Consider the following 17,402-nt stretch of genomic DNA (forward strand, 5'->3'; position numbering starts at 1 on the left):
ACACTTATTAACTTCACCAAAAAGCAACGATATAATTATGTGAGCTCTTTGCATAAACCTCGACGTAAAAGAACTCCTCTTTTTGGGTACCATTACATGCTACAAGGAGTATATATTACAAAGGAGACTTTATACTTAATTGTGATCATTATTCATCCATCCATTTTATTACTCAGGTATTTTCAAAGCAAATTAGTATTGTTGTATTTATTAATTTGCTTTAAAATGACAGCGCATTATAATTAAATGCTGACACTATAGCAATGTCAAACGTGTTCATTTAAGAAAAAGACACATTTTGTGATAAAATCTTTCATAACGAGAATGATTTGAGTGAATTGATTTGAATGAATAATTGAGAAGAAATTTCAGTTCTGAAGGCTCCTTTTGTCCCAAGCAAAGTGACATGTGGTGGGAAGGGGGGATAAAAATTGTAACAGGAACTCTATAAAAAAATGTCAACCCGTGAGAATTTGTGCCCTCCTCCCATTTTGAGAATGGTGAGTCCTTGACATCGACTGGCTTTTTTTCTGTCTTCCTGGGGGTCTGTTCAGGTAGTGTGGCAAATTTGAACAGGTTCCCTCATTCCTAGGCCAAATTACAGGGGGGGAACAGATCCTAACGGCGGCCCTGTGACCTCAAGAGGTTGAATCTTGTTGCCTGGGACCGTACGGCATCGGTCTTTCGTTTTCCAAACAAGGCGTGCTCGCTCCTGCGGCAGGGGGAACAAATCCTCACGGGGGAACCAAATCAAGCACAACACCTGTTAATAGCGCGAGTACTGGAGCTGGAATGCCGTTTTAAACTGCAATTCCGTTGTTCCACCAGCAGGTGACAATGTAACAAACAGTTGAAGTAACGCTGCAAATCTTTTTTTTTTAACTGCTGAATATATTCAAACTATTTCTGACAGGTAATGTAGGGTCGTTAAGTCCTATTTTCACAAAGTTAGTTAACTACATGAAGTTTGCAGCATCTTCGTTTCTAGAACAAATTTTGTTTCATTGTTTGTACTGTTTCAGTCCCCTTGAGCCATAAGGTTGTTCCGTTATTTTCATATTGAAAACATCACCAACATTCGTACCCCACAGGGATGCGTGCTCAGCCCCATCCTCTACACCCTGTTCACCCATGTCTGTGTCGCCTCCCACAAAGACAACATCAACCTGAAGTTTGCAGACGACGCCGCAGTGATTGGACGCATCACTGGCGGAGACGAGGCGGGCTACAGGAGGGAGGTGGACAGCCTAGTGTCATGGTGTGAAGAAAACAACCTGTCCCTCAACACGGACAAGACGAAGGAGATGATAGTGGACATGAGGAAGAAAAGGGGATCTCACCAGCCACTTTTCATACGATAGCTTGAAGTTGAGAGGGTGAGCAGCTTCAAATGCCTGGGTGTCCATCTCAGTGACGACCTCACCTGGACACTCAACACCACACAGCTGGTCAAAAAGGCTCAACAGTGGCGGTATTTCCTGAGGAAGCTGAGGAAGTTTGGAATGTCCCCCAAGAGACTCAGCAAGTTCTACAGCTGCTGCATCCAGAGCATCATGACCAGCTGCATCTCCGTGTGGTACGGGAGTTGTACCACTGCAGACCGCAAGCAACTGCAGAGAGTCGTGAGGACGACAGATTGAATCACACAGACTCCGCTGCCCTCCCTGCCGAGTATCCACCACCGTAGGGTCCACAGGAGAGCGGCCTCCATCCTTAAAGACCCCACCCACCCCCAACATGGACTGTTCACACTTCTCCCCTCAGGCCGGAGGTACAGAAGTGTAAAATGTAAAACCTCCCGTTTCAAGAACTCTTTCTTTCCCACAGCCATTAGACACTTAAACAGCTGACCAGATCACTACCTCAGTCACTGATCTGCACTTTATACTGTACATTGTTTACACTTACTTTGTTTTGCACTGCATTCTCTCCTGTTTAACAGTACATTCACTACAACTGTTGCGCAATGCCATTTTTGCACTCGCCTATACTGCACATCCCTCACCGTAGTAGTTGAATATATTGTGTATATATTGTGGTTTTTATATTTCGTGTTTTTACTTTTTTTAATCTTCTTTTAATCTTCCTTACCTTGTCTGGCATTTTAACAGACAGCAAAAGAATTTCATTGTACAAAGAAAAAGTGCTTTCCTTTTGTAGACATGACAATAAACACTTTGAATCTTGAATTAAGCAGAACCTGGAACGTCCCGACAAGGTGTTCGATTTATAGATTTGTTAGGCCAGTTGTGCTTAATAATCAATCAGAGCAAAGAGGGGTGATAAATATTGACTTTTAATCTTCCTTACCTTGTCTGGCATTTTAACAGACAGCGAAAGAATTTCATTGTACAAAGAAAAAGTGCTTTCCTTTTGTAGACATGATAATAAACGCTTTGACTCTTGAATCTTAAATCAAGCAGAAACTGGAACGTCTCGACAAGGTGTTCGATTTATAGATTTGTTTGGACAGTTGTGCATTAATAGTCAATCAGAGCAAAGAGGCGTGATAAATATTGACCAATTAGATTCCTCACAGAAAGCACTATCATAATGGGCTAACACAAAAAAAATGAGATCCAAGGAGTATGGAGAAATGAAGTTTTAGACGAGCCAATTTAACTTCCGGAAGCCTTTGTTAACCTTGCAGGACAATGGGAGTGAAAGAGTACCGTAATTTCCGGACTATAAGCCGCGACTTTTTTCCAAAATTTTGGACCCTGCGGCTTATAGTCAGGTGCGGCTTATATAAGATTTTTTCCGTGATTTTTGTGATGACTTGATCACTTTTATACACTCGTAAAAAGGCTGTGGACCACTGTTGTGCAGTATCTTGAAGAAAAAAACAACAACAAAAATACTATTTTGAAACACTATGGCTGCTGCTTATTCTGGCTGTGTTGCTTGTGACTATTATGAGCTTTAGTAGGAATGCACGCTAGGTGACCTGCGTCAAAGGGCTCTAAACCCTATCTCTTACTCTGCCATGTGACTCAGAGATTACACAAAGTAGTGGCGCTGTTTGGACCATCTGCATTGTATTAAAACCCAATCAATCAGCATTTAAATTCAATTCTTCTGACATTTTGCTCACCAAAAACAAGTTGTGATGAATGTGAACTTTTAATGCAATTTATTCAGAAGGTTACTTAGAACCCTGAGGCTTAAATGGCGGCGCGGCGTATTTATGGATTTTTACGGCTTTCTGTGTACTGTCTTTCTTTGTAAAAAACTCATGTGCACGTGCGGCTTATAGTCCGGTGCGCCTTATGTAAGAAAAAAAGTAAAATATCCCTGAATTTTAACTGGTGCGGCTTATAGTCCGGTGCGTCTTATAGTCCGGAAATTATGGTATGTTGTGAGTAGCAACACGAAGCCAGCTGACCCCAGCTGACTCCAGTTGACCTGGCCACAAATTGCATCTTGCAAAGACACTTGCTGTGAGTACACGTCCTTCATGATTTATAAATGATCTGCAAGTCAGCGATTAAGAAAAGCACATGTGTATCATTGCGTCTCCATTTATTGAACAAGCCACATGTTCTTTTTGTTTTTTTCAATGTTTAACGTGAATGCAGGGGCTGGCTTGAAGGCATTTTGAGTACTGGCCCCTCCCTCTCTGGTCAATAGTCAATGTTAGTTGAGGGATTTAATTTAATACTGTCAATAGAAACCTGAGAGTAGTGAATTAGGAAAATTATCTTGCGTGTGGAGGGTCTCATCTCCGGCCACATTGTCTATGTAGAAAAATGAGGCGGGACGCGTCGCCACAGGTTTTTATTGAAGGGTGGCTTCTTGCACAAACAAGGTTCCACTTTAGGGGTGCACAACTTGCGGTCGGGGCTCGGGTCGGGCTGATTGACATCACACCTGCCTCCCCTCCACAATCACAGCCCCTTTCAGCTTGCAGGCCAGATCCTTCCAGTCGCCAGCCTCAGCCTTGTCAGTTAGACTCCACTCGTTCGACACTGAGGAAGAGACACAACCGTGACATCATCATCATCACATTTGACAACACGCAGCAGTGTCCAGAACGGTTTCATTATCAGCGGTGCTGCTGTCACTCACGTTCCAACTCTTTCTTGATGTAGCTTTTGGAGCTAGCATGAACCATCTTGCGTGAGATGGGAGCGGACTCAGGAGCCCTGCGCACAAAGCAAACAGGAAGTGACTTTGCTTCTGTCACTGAAGCGTCATCACGTTTGGACGTGGACATGTCGCAGAAGAGCAAGGATTCATTTAAAGTGGATGCTCGCGATTTCACGTGGAACCCAACGCTGATCTGCCGCTCAAGGCGATTTAAAAGAGGCTCGACTGGAATTTAGGTTCTAAGGCAGTTGTATGGGAATCAAAGTGGTTCTGCTCGAGTCATTTCAGCGCCATTGACGTTCTGCCAGAGGCAAAGTGATTCTCAGGAGCTTCTGTGGCAGTCAAAGCGGCTCTGCCAAATCCTTTTGCTTCCAACGAGGTTCAGAAGTGGAAGCCTGCTCAGTCTTGCACTGATCCATTAGCTAGGACAGCAGCTATTCATTTGAAGTGTGCCTCAAACCTGCGAGAAGAACCAAAACGCGAGTGGGAAGCCTCGGCTGCAAGCTGTTGACACAGACGCCGTTTAGTTAGCATTAGCACGCGCGCCCGCATGCGAACACCCACCAAGAGATGAAAACCAGCTGCGTCTTGTCCCCGGAATCGTTGGTCACGTAGGACACGTCGAACACGATGTATCGGCAATCGTCTTCCGGGAGCATTTTGACAAATGTGCCATACGGGTCCTCCTGATTCCACTTCACTTGGTTCTCCGTGTCCACGATGATGGACTTCTTGTCGTCGCTTATGCGAAAGAACGCCACCTTGAGGATCTTCTTGAACTTGATTTCATCATACAAATCGGCCACCTCCTTAGCCACATTCACACCTGAGGTCTGTTGGCGACACAGGCACCGATCAACGTGCAGCCCAGAGACACGGCCGCGGAACAGCGTATGACGGTTCCGAGGACAGACCAATACCCGCTCCCGTTGGCTTGCGTGTGTAACAAGGCGTGTAACGATTCCGGGGATGGATGAAAACCCGCCTGTCGTTTTTTCCCGCGGTTTGTCAGCAAAACATCTGGCATTTAATGTTTGCCACGACCTCTTTCTTACGACTTGCCAGTTGGGACTTCCTACTTGACTGAATAGTTCTTGATCAAGCTCCGTTTTACATTTTGTAAATGGCGTATGGCAGCAGCTCAAACGCTAGCTTCGACCTGAATGGAGAAGCTACGCTAGCTGGTTCCAGGCTCATCTCTCATCGTTCCGCACGAGCCATTGTACTTTCATATAATTCGTATACTTGCCTTTTGTCTCATTTGTTTCAATTTGTCAAGCTTGTTAACAACACACTTCTCTGGCTGTGTCCAACTTTTAAGACATTTTCATTTTCACCTCAGTGGGACTTTAACAGAGTTAGTCCATTTTCAACCTTTTTAATTGGTTCATGTTGCATAAAAAGAATAGACAATGTGGGGACAGACTATTAATAGCAACTTATGAAAACTGGTGAATTGACCATATTTGGGCATGCAGAGGTTCTGCCTGACAGTGACTGGGAGCTGGGAGTGGTCCGGGCATGTCCGGAGTTGTGCTAGCCATGCTGCTAACATTCAACAGGCCACCTTCCGCCGCGGTTCCTTCGTTTGTTTTCAGACGCAAACCTGGCACCTCCAAAATCATCCGTCATCAGGTGCCCAAAGAATCAGAATCTTTGTTCAGCTGAACACGATGTGTTGTACAAAGACAGCGAGATCTTTACAAATGTTGAGTTCGCTCAATCATCTTCAAATTGAACACCCAAAGATGTGAACATGCGACAAGAACAACATGAGCAGCTCCTCCGTGTCGTGTGAGCAGCTGGGAGAACCAGTTCCGCCAAAGCTCTGCTAGCGCTTGGGTAGCGGGGAGCTAACGCTAACGAGCAGAGCAAAAGTGGGCCCACGGGCTTCTTCTACAAACTGAGTCAGCTGAGCAAGTGAGCAAGAGAGTAAAGGAGGCAAACGTACCATTTTGTCTGCTAGTTAGCGGGCAGCGACGGCACGTCTCGGGCGCGGGCTTGTTTCGGTCTCGACAAATGTGTTGCGTGATGTTGCTGCTTCAGGGAGTGGTTTTCTCTGTACAGCACAGCGAAACGGAATGACTCGCAGCGTGTCTTGACTGGAGAACGCCACACCTCTCGCCCAAACAGGTCAAACCGCTCTCAGTGACTCGTGAGGGGCCGACTGGAACCGCACGGCACTGCGCGGTGCTGCACAGCGCTGTGGGGGACGCCTGTCCCAGCTTGTCGACTGTGAGATTGCTCTCAAGCGCGTCAAGATAGAGCCTTGGGTTGTTGGCAAAAGACACACTTTGGCGATGTCGGGCCCACTGAGGTCAAAGGGCGCTGCCAATTTCCTGCTAGTCGCCTTGCCCAAAATAAGGTTTCTTTGTCCTTGCAAATGAATCTTAGTCATGCCCGTTTGGTTTTTTTTGTTCCGTCCGCTTACTTCTTTGTGGGTTCAATTTTGTTCCCATTTGCCTCCAAGGCAAACCTCGATTGGCTATCGTCTTTTGCTCTGCCATCGCATTTTTTTGTCTTCAGAGGAATTTGACTCAGAGGTCGAGTTTAGACAAAGAGCATGCAAGAACCTGCTTGTAGGAATTCCACTGGTGTGGTTCCTTGGTGTCATTGCGCTTTCCTGCCTCACTCCTCTTTTGTGCTGGGCTCCATGTTGAGCGCACTTGAGTGCTTTGAGGCTCTTATCTCAACTTATTCACTCAGCTCTGAGGTTCCCTACGGAATCTCCTCGATAATGATCCTTCACTAATTTAGTGAAACAGTGCAAATCTGTTTATATCTGTTTGTGCAATCGGTACCCTAAAACATATTGATGCTGACAAAAGTTTTTCTCCGCACATGAGCCTCGTTGTTTTCAAGAATACACAGATGAGCTTGCTGCGTTGTCAAGCAATAATTGGTCCATATGAAGGCGGCGGGCCAAGTGCTGCGAGAATAATCTGTTTGCCTAATCTGGGGAAGGGGGCGGGTCTTCGGCTGAGAGGGGGGTAATGGTGGAAAGATACAGGTTTTATGTGACTCTTGAAAACAATGGTGCGAAAAAACAATGGCGGGTGCTTACGTTCTTGCAAGTGGCAGACAAGACAAATTCTGACGACGCTTAAGTATTTGGTGTTCCCATCGGTTCGCGTCACAGGCCAGTTCACCTTTTTTCGGGTTTGGCTGCGTGACGTTTGCAAGGCGAGCCCGTCGCCATCGGCACTTTGACGTCAATTTCAGTGTCAGTAGAGGCGGTGCCGCCTACTTGGATGGCACAAGAGTCAACGAGTGGAGAAACTTCACTCCGATTACACAGGCACACACATGCACACACAAAGCAAAAATCGCCTTGACTTGCATTTAACGTCTGTGGATTTACGAGATTGTGGTTCTCGTGCATTCGTTATTTATTTATTCACACAAATACCATTCCAGTGTAAATCCAGTGTTTTGTGAAAACATGGGACGAGCGAAATATGTCAATTTAGAATACCCTATAATACAGAATACAGTATTTAAAAATACTTGTTTGCAATTTGAATACGGTTTCGACGAGAGAAGAACGCGTCAAGTGACGTTGTGATGTTTTCAAAGGACGTCATGACGTCACACGTGTTCCTGTCTCCACCCGTTGGCAGCCATGATGGTAGGTTAGGATCGCCTCTTCTCTTTTCTGTACTCTTTGCTCTTTCTGACTGCGTCGCGTCGAAAGGGACCAGACCGCAGCAACCCCGGCGGCGGTTCGGACGTGGGTGGTGTCCGCTCGCTTGAAATGACGCCTCTCTCGTTTGCTCGCAGCAGGAAGGACTGGACGACGGACCGGACTTCCTCTCCGAGGAGGACCGAGGAGTAAGTTGTCCTTTTTCGCTCTTCTTTTCTACGTCACCTCTCCTGTGCTGGAGCGCTGCAGCCCGGTTCGGCCCATATTTCGGCTCTGGCACCTGCCCCGGCTGGTTTCAGCTGCGCCTGTTAGCATTAGCTCTCTGCTACGTTGTTTTTTTTGGGAACTGGTTCTGCTAGCTGGTCATGTGATGGTCACGTGCACCTGTTTGGGTTTCACCGTAAGAGACGCTAAGCTAAAAAAATTTTTGACACGCGCACACGCACGTACACACGCATGCACACACCGTCATATGCGGGAATCGAACAAATTGTGTCGGCACACAAGACAGGCAAGTGTACTCCTACACCATCAGCACTCCCGACGCAAAGCTAACATACTAACAGTTAGCAGCGTTGTTAGACGACGGTTCGCCAGTTCTTCACGCTTGTAGGAGTAGCCTCAAAATTTGCTCTTCCGGTGCTAGGCTAGCACCATTACCAACATTAAAACCCAGTCGTTGGCAAGTGTGGCAAATGTCCAGTTTCTGACTGAAACTTAGAATTCTACATGAATAAGGTCAAAACGTGACAAGAAACGAAAGGTTGCGCTCAACGGCCTAGTTGAGGCTTACCGATTGATTAAATATGCACCTAAACCGGTTCATTTAGTCGTGGGAGCCGAGCTGTCCTTGCCACTGTGAAAATTTTTACCAGGCCAGGCTTAACCTGAGGGGAAGTGCATGATTGTCTTTGTGCTTGCGTACGCAGCCCAGGGCGGTCAGCGTGGACCTCCAGACAGACGCCACGCTGCAGGTGGACATCTCGGATGCCCTCAGCGAACGCGACAAGGTGAAGTTCACTGTGCACACCAAGGTGAGGTCACGACCGGTCCAGTGGCGCAAGCTCGCTTCCCAGCGCTGGCTGTCAGCGTGCCGCTGTATCCGCAGAGCACGCTGCCCAACTTCAAGCAGAGTGAATTCTCGGTGGTCCGCCAGCATGAAGAATTCATCTGGCTGCATGACTCGTTCGTGGAGAACGAAGACTACGCCGGGTACATTGTGAGTCGTGCGCTCACTTTGGCGACTCGCTTTTCCACTTTCAACCCAGTGATACGTGAAGGAAGTGTCTAGAAAAATGTCTGAGCCACAAGCGGCGTGCCTCCATGACGCACACTCGAGGTGGCTTGTGATGGGCTATAAGATGGTGGCAAAGCACTTTATTTGGTCTATTTGAAAGGGCTATGGCCTGCCCGAATCAATCTCCGTCCGTCACATTGACCCAGTTCTTTGGCTTCGAGGTGGTGCCAAACAAAGTGAGAGCGCGCCTCGGCCTCAAAACCCGCGTGGGAGCGACCCGGTGTTGCAAATACTATAGTCGTACTTGACAGCCGCGGCCTGCTGGTCCCCCACAAACACAGTGCCGCCATCATACTCGCCCATCAACGTTTCCATTCAAGCGTTCCTTTACTGGCTCGAAAGGTCCCGCTGAAACGCGAGCTGTCGTCCTTGTCGCGAGCTGACTCGTGTTGCGCTTGCTTCAGATCCCGCCCGCCCCGCCCAGACCCGATTTTGACGCCTCCAGAGAGAAGCTGCAAAAGTTGGGCGAGGGAGAGGGCTCCATGACCAAGGAGGAGTTCACCAAGATGAAGCAGGAACTTGAAGCGTGAGTCGTTGCCCGGTCTTCGTCCCCTCATCAAAATGTCGCTGTTTGTCTTGGGTGTATTCGGGAGTATCATTGCCCCCTCCCCAATTGCTGGATGCGAATGGAAAGCAAAGTCTTGTTTGGATGGAGAGAGCAGTCGCCATGAATAAAAGTGTTATTGATTGACCCCCCCAACCACCCCCACCCCTCCTAAGAGAGTACCTGGCCATCTTTAAGAAGACCGTGGCCATGCACGAGGTTTTTCTGTGTCGCGTAGCGGCGCACCCCATCCTCAGGAAGGACCTCAACTTCCACGTCTTCCTGGAATACAACCAGGACGTGAGTAGTCCGGCCATGTTTGATTCGTTGTCAAAGTCTGCTTTATTGTCAATTTCTTCACATGCCAAGACACACAAAGAGATCGAAATTACGTTCCCACTATCCCACGGTGACAGGACATAGTTCACAATGTACATACAAGTAAACAACACAAGAAAATAAAACAAGAAGGCACAAACAATAAATAAATAAGAGTGATGAATAAATAAATAAACAAATAACACAATAAATAAGTACAGGACGCTATGCTTGTTGGTCCCTGCGAGTGAGACCATTCATTGCGCTAACGGGGCAAGTTTGTGTTCGTAGTCTTTTCTTACTACTCTGGGCAACGCTCATACCAAGACTGAAAAGTGAACATGCTGGCTCAATCTGCTTTCCTAACTGACATCCCTTCATTGATGACATCACTATCTTGTGATTGCAGCTGAGTGTGCGTGGTAAGAATAAGAAGGAAAAATTGGAGGACTTCTTCAAGAATGTGGTCAAGTCGGCCGACGGTGTCTTGGTGGCGGGCGTCAAGGTGAGACCGTGGCACTTGCTTTGACAGCCGGCCGCTAGTTTGACGCTCTCTGCTGGTGTTTTTCCGCAGGACGTGGATGACTTCTTTGAGCACGAGAAGACTTTTCTGTTGGAGTATCACAACAGAGTCAAAGACGCCTCGGCCAAATCCGACAGGATGATCCGCTCCCACAAGAGTAAGGCATCACTTGATGTGAATTGAGAAAGAGTAAGGCATCACTTGATGTGAATTGAGAGCAAATACGCAAAGATAAGACGTGCTGAGTAGACCAGGAAGTGCACGTATAGACAGGAAGCGCATTCACTCTGTGACAGGATGTTTGTAAAGTCAACGATTAAGACAAGACAGCAAGGCCCTCCCTCCGTGTCAAAATTGTTGCCTTTTTGTCCAGATGCTGCAGATGACATCAACCGAATGGCGTCGTCGCTGTACGCCTTGGGAACGCTGGACTCCACTGACCTGTGCAAGTAGGGAGGGAACTGCCTTGCCTTTGGGAACCGCAGCTTCGCTGATATTCATGCAGCTCTCTGCTTATCTTTCAGGTTCTTCCTCAAAGTGTCCGAGCTCTTTGAGAAGACCAGGGTACGTCACATGACTACTACCGGGCTGGACTGCAAGCCTGTCAACTTTTTTATCCCCCCCCCTTCCTTCCTTCATTCCTTTTGTTAGAAAATCGAAGCTCGTGTGGCTGCCGACGAAGACTTGAAGTTGGCCGACTTGTTGAAATACTACCTGAGGGAATCGCAGGCTGCAAAGGTCCCTCCGGCCTTCCTTGGGACAGTGCCTCTTGAACTCTTGATCAGTGATAATGTGAGCGTGTCGCCCCCCGCAGGACCTCCTGTACCGCCGCAGTCGAGCGCTGCTGGACTATGAGAACGCCAACAAGGCTCTGGACAAAGCTCGCGCCAAAAACCGCGACGTCCTGCAGGCGGACACCAGCCAGCAGCTGTGCTGCCGCAAGTTTGACAAGATCTCCGAGTCTGCCAAGCAAGGTCAGAACCTTCTCATCTGGTGTCCTCTTCATCTTTTTCCCATTCATCCTCTCCAGTTATGTCTCCGAGTCTCTCTTCGGCCCTCATTGTCTTGCCTTGTGGTTGTGTTGTACCCAGAGCTTATCGATTTTAAGACGAGGCGAGTGGCGGCATTCAGAAAGAACCTGGTGGAGCTGGCTGAGCTGGAGCTCAAACACGCTAAGGTAGTCAGTGAGCCTTGTCAGTGAGCCTGTTGATGAAGTCATCTTTGGCCTCTCTTTCTCAGGGGAACCTGCAGTTGTTGCAGAGTTGTCTGGGGGTCCTGAAAGTAAACACTTAGCCACGCCCCACTTGTCACAGCCACGCCCCCTGCAACTGGACAGCGCTGTTTGTTGTGTTGCGGGGCCCATGTCGGATGGACTACAAAAACTCATGAAGGCTTCAAAAAAGCAAACAAGAACAAACAAACAGGAAATCTTCATCACAATAACCACACACTTTCCTTTTCATCAACACGCACACACAAATGTTGTCCTTGGATCAGTCTAGTCCGATGTAGGTCTATCTGGATCAGTCTGGGACTGTCTAGCTCAATCTGGTCCAGGTCCTGGGGAGTTCACTGTGTGAAATCAGCATTAGTTAAAATCAGTCATGATGACTTTGGTCTGCTCAGAATCACTCCATCAGACTGGTTCAATTTGGTTCAGTCTGTTCAGTCTGGATCAGTCAAATTTCATCTGGTCCAGGTGCAAATCCTGGTCTAATGTGGGTCAATCTGGATTACTGGTAGTAGTCTTCAATCTAGTCAGTCATTCTGGATCCATCTGATCCAGGTCCTGATCCCTTCTGGGTCAACCTGGATCAGTCCGGTCCAGTCGAAATCACTCTGTAACGGTCTTGCTTAATCTGGATCAGGCCGGTCTCGCTGCGGCCGCTCACAGTTTCCTGTCATCTAAGTTAGATCAAGATAATTGGATGTTGGTAAACCTTTTTTTTTTTGCAGCTTCCGACTGCTCGTGTAGTTCCTGTTCTTATGAAAACGAATGAAAGCCTTGTACAGGTTTGTATTCCAGTACATTCGAATGGCGGCTTACGGTCGTCTTTGCCATCTTCCTCTCTTAATTGTAGCTCTTTTTTGTTTATGGGAGGAGCTTGAGTGTGTTTGCCTTAACATCACTCTTGTTGAGTTTGTTTCTCTTATTTGCATATGACTGTAAACGAATGTTTTTCGCACGTAACGTGACCAAAGCTTCCGTATCATCCAAGGTGGCGATAGAGTAAAAAAAGAAAGATGCCAGTCCAATAAACAAGCTGATTTGTTTTCACAGCAACTTTGAAGGGTGTCTGTTAAAAATGTTTTTTTATAAGTGACCGTGGAAAAGATTTGTTTGACCCTCCTCTAACGCTTGAAGATGACTACAGAAATAATACCTGCATCTCACCTGCGTATTTGTTTTGGTATTATGCATAAAGCTTTAAAATCTGTATTGAGCTAATACTCCTACTTTTTGTCTATCGCAAGCGCTCTGGTAAGCAAGGGACTACTTCGTGAGTTTAACTACTGCCTAAATGTTTGTCGAATAAAATCACTCGTTTTAACCACGACTGCGGCGTTTCTTTATTGCTTATCAATTAAATAAACGGAGCTGACCTAAGCGGCTATTATTGTGAAGGCGGTTGCCGGAAGAGTTCTTACGAATACAACTAGCCTGTTAGTATAGCCAAACACCGCTTCATTGGCTTTTGCACTTTCCTACTGGACCAACAGTAGGCATCAAAATGAGTTCTATTGGGACCGGGGTATGTCTTTCGTCTTACTTGAAGCTTTTTATTTTCTAAACGTCACAGTTTTATTTTTCAAGAGTTGTCGAGGGAACTGTATTACGTTGAGAACGTCCGGCTGGCAAGTTAGCTATTGTTAACCTGCTGAGTCACTTCACCGTAGCATGGCTGGCCTTGCGCCGCGATGCTAATCTGAAACCAAAAGCGATCAGAAGTCTTGTTGTGTTGTAGTTCGACGAAGTAGCGGTGATTAGCAGTCTCGCTCGTGCTATTTGTGGTTTACCGTGGATCATTATTTTTTTCGTAAACGGTGATGCTTCACTGAGCGGGTTGGCCCATTGCAGCGATGCGTTAGCGCGTGCGCCATATTGAATGTGTCCGGGATGGAAACCGCGGTTTGAAACTTTGTACTTTAATCACACGTTTACATTTTAAAGCGTATTGCTGCCGCACCAGCAAAAGAAGGGTTACTTTTCAGTCACATTGTGATGGATTTTACGTTGGGATTAATTTTACATTATACCTAGATAACGCTCACTTGATCAGTGATCACGTGATCAACTTGATTTCCACATTAGAAAGAAAAACGTTTGGAAGTCACATTTTTATGATAAAACGTGAAGCTTAAAATATGAGTTCTAGGGCTTCAGGCTGTAGTTTGACTTTGTGCCACTTTATTTTGTTTTCATGCGTGGTAGCCCTTTAAGGGTTAGCGGGGGGGCACACAAGTTCAAAATCTGTGGACTGGAGGACTTCACTCCACGTGTACCTCCTACCGTGTACCTCACGCTGTCGACCCTCGTCAGATTTTCGCAACGTTTTCTCGCTTGGTGAGCACTATTAGTAAATATTTTGCTGTTGCATGTAGTGGAGTTATTTTTAGATCAGCGAATTCATCTTAAAAAGGACATCGCGAATAATGCTAACCGCTAATGAGCCGCTATGCTAATCTTACACATGTACTGTGTGTCGCTTATCCTGCGTGATATCAATCGGTACTTTATTTTTATTCCATTATGCAGCAATATATTTCACATACAGGACAACAGAAAACCACACATTGACCTTAATACATTAGCACTGGAAGATCAGTACAGGAATCCCTCGCTACATTTGATCGTTTACGTTTATCGCGGCTTTAGTACATTGCGGATTCTTTTCCAAATTAAAATATATATATATATATATACTCACAAATTCAAAATAAACCTTCTAAATTGAGGAATTATGGCATGAAAGTTGCCCACACGCCGCCAGAAGGCAGGGAGTGTCCACACAATTGCAGTACGTACACTTGTCCCTTTTATAAAAAGGAACCAATTATCCGCGTTAAACGAGGGATTACTGTACTTCAAAACTTTTCAAATTCAATGATGAATGAAAATTATAAAGATCAATAAGGACTCCGTCTTTGCAATATAACATAGCATTTATTGATTAATTGAAAATTGACACAGAACAAAAGATGAACATATTCCAGAATGTCCAAAGTAACCACATTATTTTGTCCCGTTGTTGATGGCGAAAGAGAAATTGTAATTGCGATGTTGACGCATAGTGCCACGTGCATGTTTTCCAGTACGACCTGTCGGCATCCACCTTCTCTCCCGACGGCCGAGTCTTTCAGGTTGAGTACGCCATCAAGGCCGTGGAGAACAGCAGGTGGCTGCGCTCGCCCTCCCGATGTGATCCGAGGGTCTGTCGTGCAAACGTAACAGAAATGCCGACTTTCACTTCGCTTTTTGTGCCGTGTGTTGGTGTCCAGCACAGCCATTGGAATCCGCTGTAAAGATGGGGTCGTGTTTGGCGTGGAGAAGTTGGTTTTGTCCAAACTCTACGAGGAGGGCTCCAACAAACGCATCTTCAACATTGACCGACATGTCGGCATGGTAAACACGTACACACACGTGCACGTATCGCTCCTCATTCAAAGGAAGTGTCATTTTGAGTCTTCTTCCATATCTGATGCCCCTCCCTCAGGCTGTGGCAGGCCTCCTGGCGGACGCCCGCTCGCTAGCTGAGGTGGCCCGCGATGAAGCGTCCAACTTCCGCACCAGCTATGGGCACGACATCCCCCTCAAGGTAAACTATGGCGAGCATAAGTCTCAAGTCAAACTGTTCGAATGAAGCAGTTTGTTTTTTCTTTCCGAATGGTATCTTTTTGCTGTTTGAAAATGGCATTTCACCACAAAGCGGTGTCGCTTTAGAATGACTATAGCTCGCTTTGCAGTGAGTTACTTCTTTGATGGCTCAAACGGGTAAACGCACAACGGTCGTAACCCGCTCGGTGGGTGTGTTTTGGCTAACGACGCCTCCCATTGCCCGCAGCACCTGTCGGAGCGCGTGGCCATGTACGTGCACGCATACACGCTGTACAGCGCCGTGCGGCCCTTCGGCTGCAGGTGAGTTTGCCGCCTCGCCCATGCTGGGCGTCCCCGGGCTAACAGCTCTCACCCGTGTCGGCCGCAGCTTCATCCTGGGCTCCCACGACAAAGACGATGGGCCGCAGCTCTACATGGTCGACCCCTCGGGCGTCTCATACGTGAGTCCTCAACGTGGCTGCGCTTGCAAAGGAAAGTCTGGAATGAGTTACATGGGAATATACGATGGAGTTTTGGAATAATTGAATGCAAAGGTCACAATTGCTGTCTTGGACATTTTGTCATAAGCAAATAATCCCAAAACGGCAAACACTTTGCCTTTTCAAGTGCTACTGAAACATGTCCTCAAAGTCCTCCTTATTGCATTTGACCTCATAAATTACTGCTTGATTCCCATGGAGACTCTCCATCCTTTGTTCGGAATTTTGCAACCGCGGTGTGATGATGCAGAGAAGGTTTCGCTCAACAAGCTGATGTCACGTGATGTCATCAATTTCTCTTGGCTGTCTGAACGTGCACGTGTGCACTTTGTGGGTTCATCGTCACCTCTTTCCTCTCAATAATCTTGTGTGCCTCATTTCAGGGTTACTGGGGCTGCGCCATTGGAAAAGCTAAACAAGCAGCCAAGACAGAAATTGAAAAACTGCAGGTGTGTGTTGTCGTCAAGACATTGTGTGGGTCATGTCACGTGTGTAGCTTTTGTGGTGCGACGTCGGATGCGGCCGTGATGTCATGTGGCGTGTGTTGCAGATGAAGGACATGACGTGCAGAGAGCTGGTCAAGGAGGTCGCCAAAATGTGAGTGGCTGCCTAATGACATAAGATCTGTCATGCTCTGAAGATGAGATAATTTTTTAGGGATTCAAGGAAATAAGCATTTTTTAAAAGATGTCAAATCATGTGGCCAAGACTGGTAAAAATTTCATTAAAAAAAGTAAACTCTGTGTTATTCTACTTTTTCCTTCCATGGCTTTGTTTGTGTGTTCAGCATCTACATCGTTCACGACGAGGTGAAGGACAAAGCGTTCGAGTTGGAGCTCAGCTGGGTGGGAGAAAGTAAGAACATAAAGACGTCAAAGCTGAGTCTCGATCGCATCTGCTCCATCGTTAACGGGATGATGAGTGCCCAGAAGGTTTCGCTCATTGGACTGAATGCCTGTGATGTCACCCCCTCTTGGCTGTCTGACCACGCCCACCGTAGTCCAGAGCTGAATGCCGCCGCTCACTATACGACTAAACCACCTCTTTCTTTCTCCTCAGTCACAAACGGTCGACATGTGCTCGTCCCCAAAGACATCAGGGAGGAAGCAGAGAAATATGCCAAGGTGACACGCGTGCACACACACACTTTATACACTGCGTTCTAACATTACGTGACATCTTTCAGGATTCACTGGAGGAGGAAGACGACTCTGATGAAGACAACATGTGAACCCACTGACTCTTTAGTTCCTGTTTGTTTTTCATGTTTCTTAGTTTTGCCTTAAAAATAAAAAATGTTTCCAGCCCGGTCCTCTGTGTCCCTCTGCATATTGATAGGTTAAAAGTGGGATGTCACACAGAAATGACCATATATGGCTCGCTGTCAATGTTTTCTTGTTAGCTAAAGCATCCATTGTCTTTGTGAACGTGATCGAGCCACGAGCGTCTTTCACAAGCTCACAGGTTGTGCTTCAAAGTAACTTTTGTGTGCTCAAACGCAAGTCTGGAGCTTTTCCTGCAGAGGCGACCTGCAGTAACGTGGATGAACGCACATATCCAAACACATGAGCAAAAGACTCCACTTAGACTTTGCTGCTGGCGCACGTGAAATTGGAACTACGAGAACCCAATCTCGGGAGCTTCAATCGCCCACAATTGGCACGACGGTGCT

The 17,402-nt window shown here is 46.8% G+C and overlaps 3 protein-coding genes and 2 non-coding genes across 7 annotated transcripts; 4 read left to right on the top strand and 1 right to left on the bottom strand.

Moving 5' to 3' along the window:
- Positions 1–3,762: 3,762 nt before the first annotated feature.
- Positions 3,763–6,227, bottom strand: LOC148385705 (cofilin-1-A-like). Its single transcript, XM_088400297.1, has 4 exons — positions 6,041–6,227; positions 4,654–4,922; positions 4,069–4,145; positions 3,763–3,968 (listed from the first exon to the last, which is right to left on the bottom strand). Exons 1-4 carry the CDS (start codon positions 6,041–6,043, stop codon positions 3,865–3,867), a joined length of 453 nt encoding a protein of 150 aa, XP_088256423.1. The 5' UTR covers positions 6,044–6,227; the 3' UTR covers positions 3,763–3,864.
- Positions 6,228–7,412: 1,185 nt separating this feature from the next.
- snx6 (sorting nexin 6) lies at positions 7,413–12,972 on the top strand. Its single transcript, XM_088400293.1, has 14 exons — positions 7,413–7,717; positions 7,870–7,920; positions 8,662–8,766; positions 8,841–8,951; positions 9,434–9,555; positions 9,750–9,873; positions 10,301–10,396; positions 10,466–10,571; positions 10,788–10,863; positions 10,939–10,978; positions 11,066–11,152; positions 11,229–11,388; positions 11,506–11,591; positions 11,654–12,972. The coding sequence occupies exons 1-14, from the start codon at positions 7,712–7,714 to the stop codon at positions 11,705–11,707; spliced, it is 1,224 nt and encodes a 407-aa protein (XP_088256419.1). The 5' UTR covers positions 7,413–7,711; the 3' UTR covers positions 11,708–12,972.
- A 36-nt stretch (positions 12,973–13,008) lies between these two features.
- psma3 (proteasome 20S subunit alpha 3) lies at positions 13,009–17,041 on the top strand. Of its 3 annotated transcripts, none has more exons than XM_088400295.1 (11): positions 13,009–13,167; positions 14,729–14,811; positions 14,915–15,038; positions 15,130–15,231; positions 15,478–15,551; positions 15,619–15,691; positions 16,114–16,179; positions 16,281–16,327; positions 16,518–16,585; positions 16,790–16,854; positions 16,917–17,041. In XM_088400295.1, the coding sequence occupies exons 1-11, from the start codon at positions 13,147–13,149 to the stop codon at positions 16,959–16,961; spliced, it is 768 nt and encodes a 255-aa protein (XP_088256421.1). In that variant the 5' UTR covers positions 13,009–13,146; the 3' UTR covers positions 16,962–17,041. The 3 variants fall into 3 exon arrangements, with proteins under 3 accessions (XP_088256421.1, XP_088256420.1, XP_088256422.1); XM_088400294.1 differs by lacking the exon at positions 13,009–13,167 and adding an exon at positions 13,308–13,979 and having other exon boundaries at positions 14,920–15,038; XM_088400296.1 differs by lacking the exon at positions 13,009–13,167 and having other exon boundaries at positions 14,788–14,811; positions 14,920–15,038.
- On the top strand, positions 15,964–16,045 carry LOC148385708 (small nucleolar RNA SNORD53/SNORD92). Its single transcript, XR_015853175.1, has one exon. It is a non-coding gene; the product is annotated as a small nucleolar RNA SNORD53/SNORD92 (small nucleolar RNA).
- Positions 16,640–16,719, top strand: LOC148385709 (small nucleolar RNA SNORD53/SNORD92). Its single transcript, XR_015853176.1, has one exon. It is a non-coding gene; the product is annotated as a small nucleolar RNA SNORD53/SNORD92 (small nucleolar RNA).
- Positions 17,042–17,402: the final 361 nt, after the last annotated feature.

This window comes from Syngnathus floridae, chromosome 16 (assembly GCF_059516105.1).
Source record: "Syngnathus floridae isolate MCC-2025c chromosome 16, RoL_Sflo_1.0, whole genome shotgun sequence".
Classification (NCBI taxonomy): Eukaryota; Metazoa; Chordata; class Actinopteri; order Syngnathiformes; family Syngnathidae; genus Syngnathus; species Syngnathus floridae.

Bases quoted from the DNA above. Each gene is read 5' to 3' on its own strand.
- LOC148385705 (XM_088400297.1), bottom strand. The intron at 4,146-4,653 runs GTGGGTGTTCGC...CTTTGTGCGCAG, and splicing joins CAGCTGGTTTTCATCTCTTG to GGCTCCTGAGTCCGCTCCCA. The intron at 3,969-4,068 runs GTGAGTGACAGC...TCTCTTCCTCAG, and splicing joins CATCAAGAAAGAGTTGGAAC to TGTCGAACGAGTGGAGTCTA.
- snx6 (XM_088400293.1), top strand. The intron at 8,952-9,433 runs GTGAGTCGTGCG...CGCTTGCTTCAG, and splicing joins AAGACTACGCCGGGTACATT to ATCCCGCCCGCCCCGCCCAG. The intron at 10,572-10,787 runs GTAAGGCATCAC...CTTTTTGTCCAG, and splicing joins GATGATCCGCTCCCACAAGA to ATGCTGCAGATGACATCAAC.
- psma3 (XM_088400294.1), top strand. From the start codon at position 13,837: ATGCGTGGTAGCCCTTTAAGGGTTAGCGGGGGGGCACACAAGTTCAAA. The intron at 15,552-15,618 runs GTGAGTTTGCCG...TGTCGGCCGCAG, and splicing joins GTGCGGCCCTTCGGCTGCAG to CTTCATCCTGGGCTCCCACG. The intron at 16,180-16,280 runs GTGTGTGTTGTC...CGTGTGTTGCAG, and splicing joins CAGAAATTGAAAAACTGCAG to ATGAAGGACATGACGTGCAG.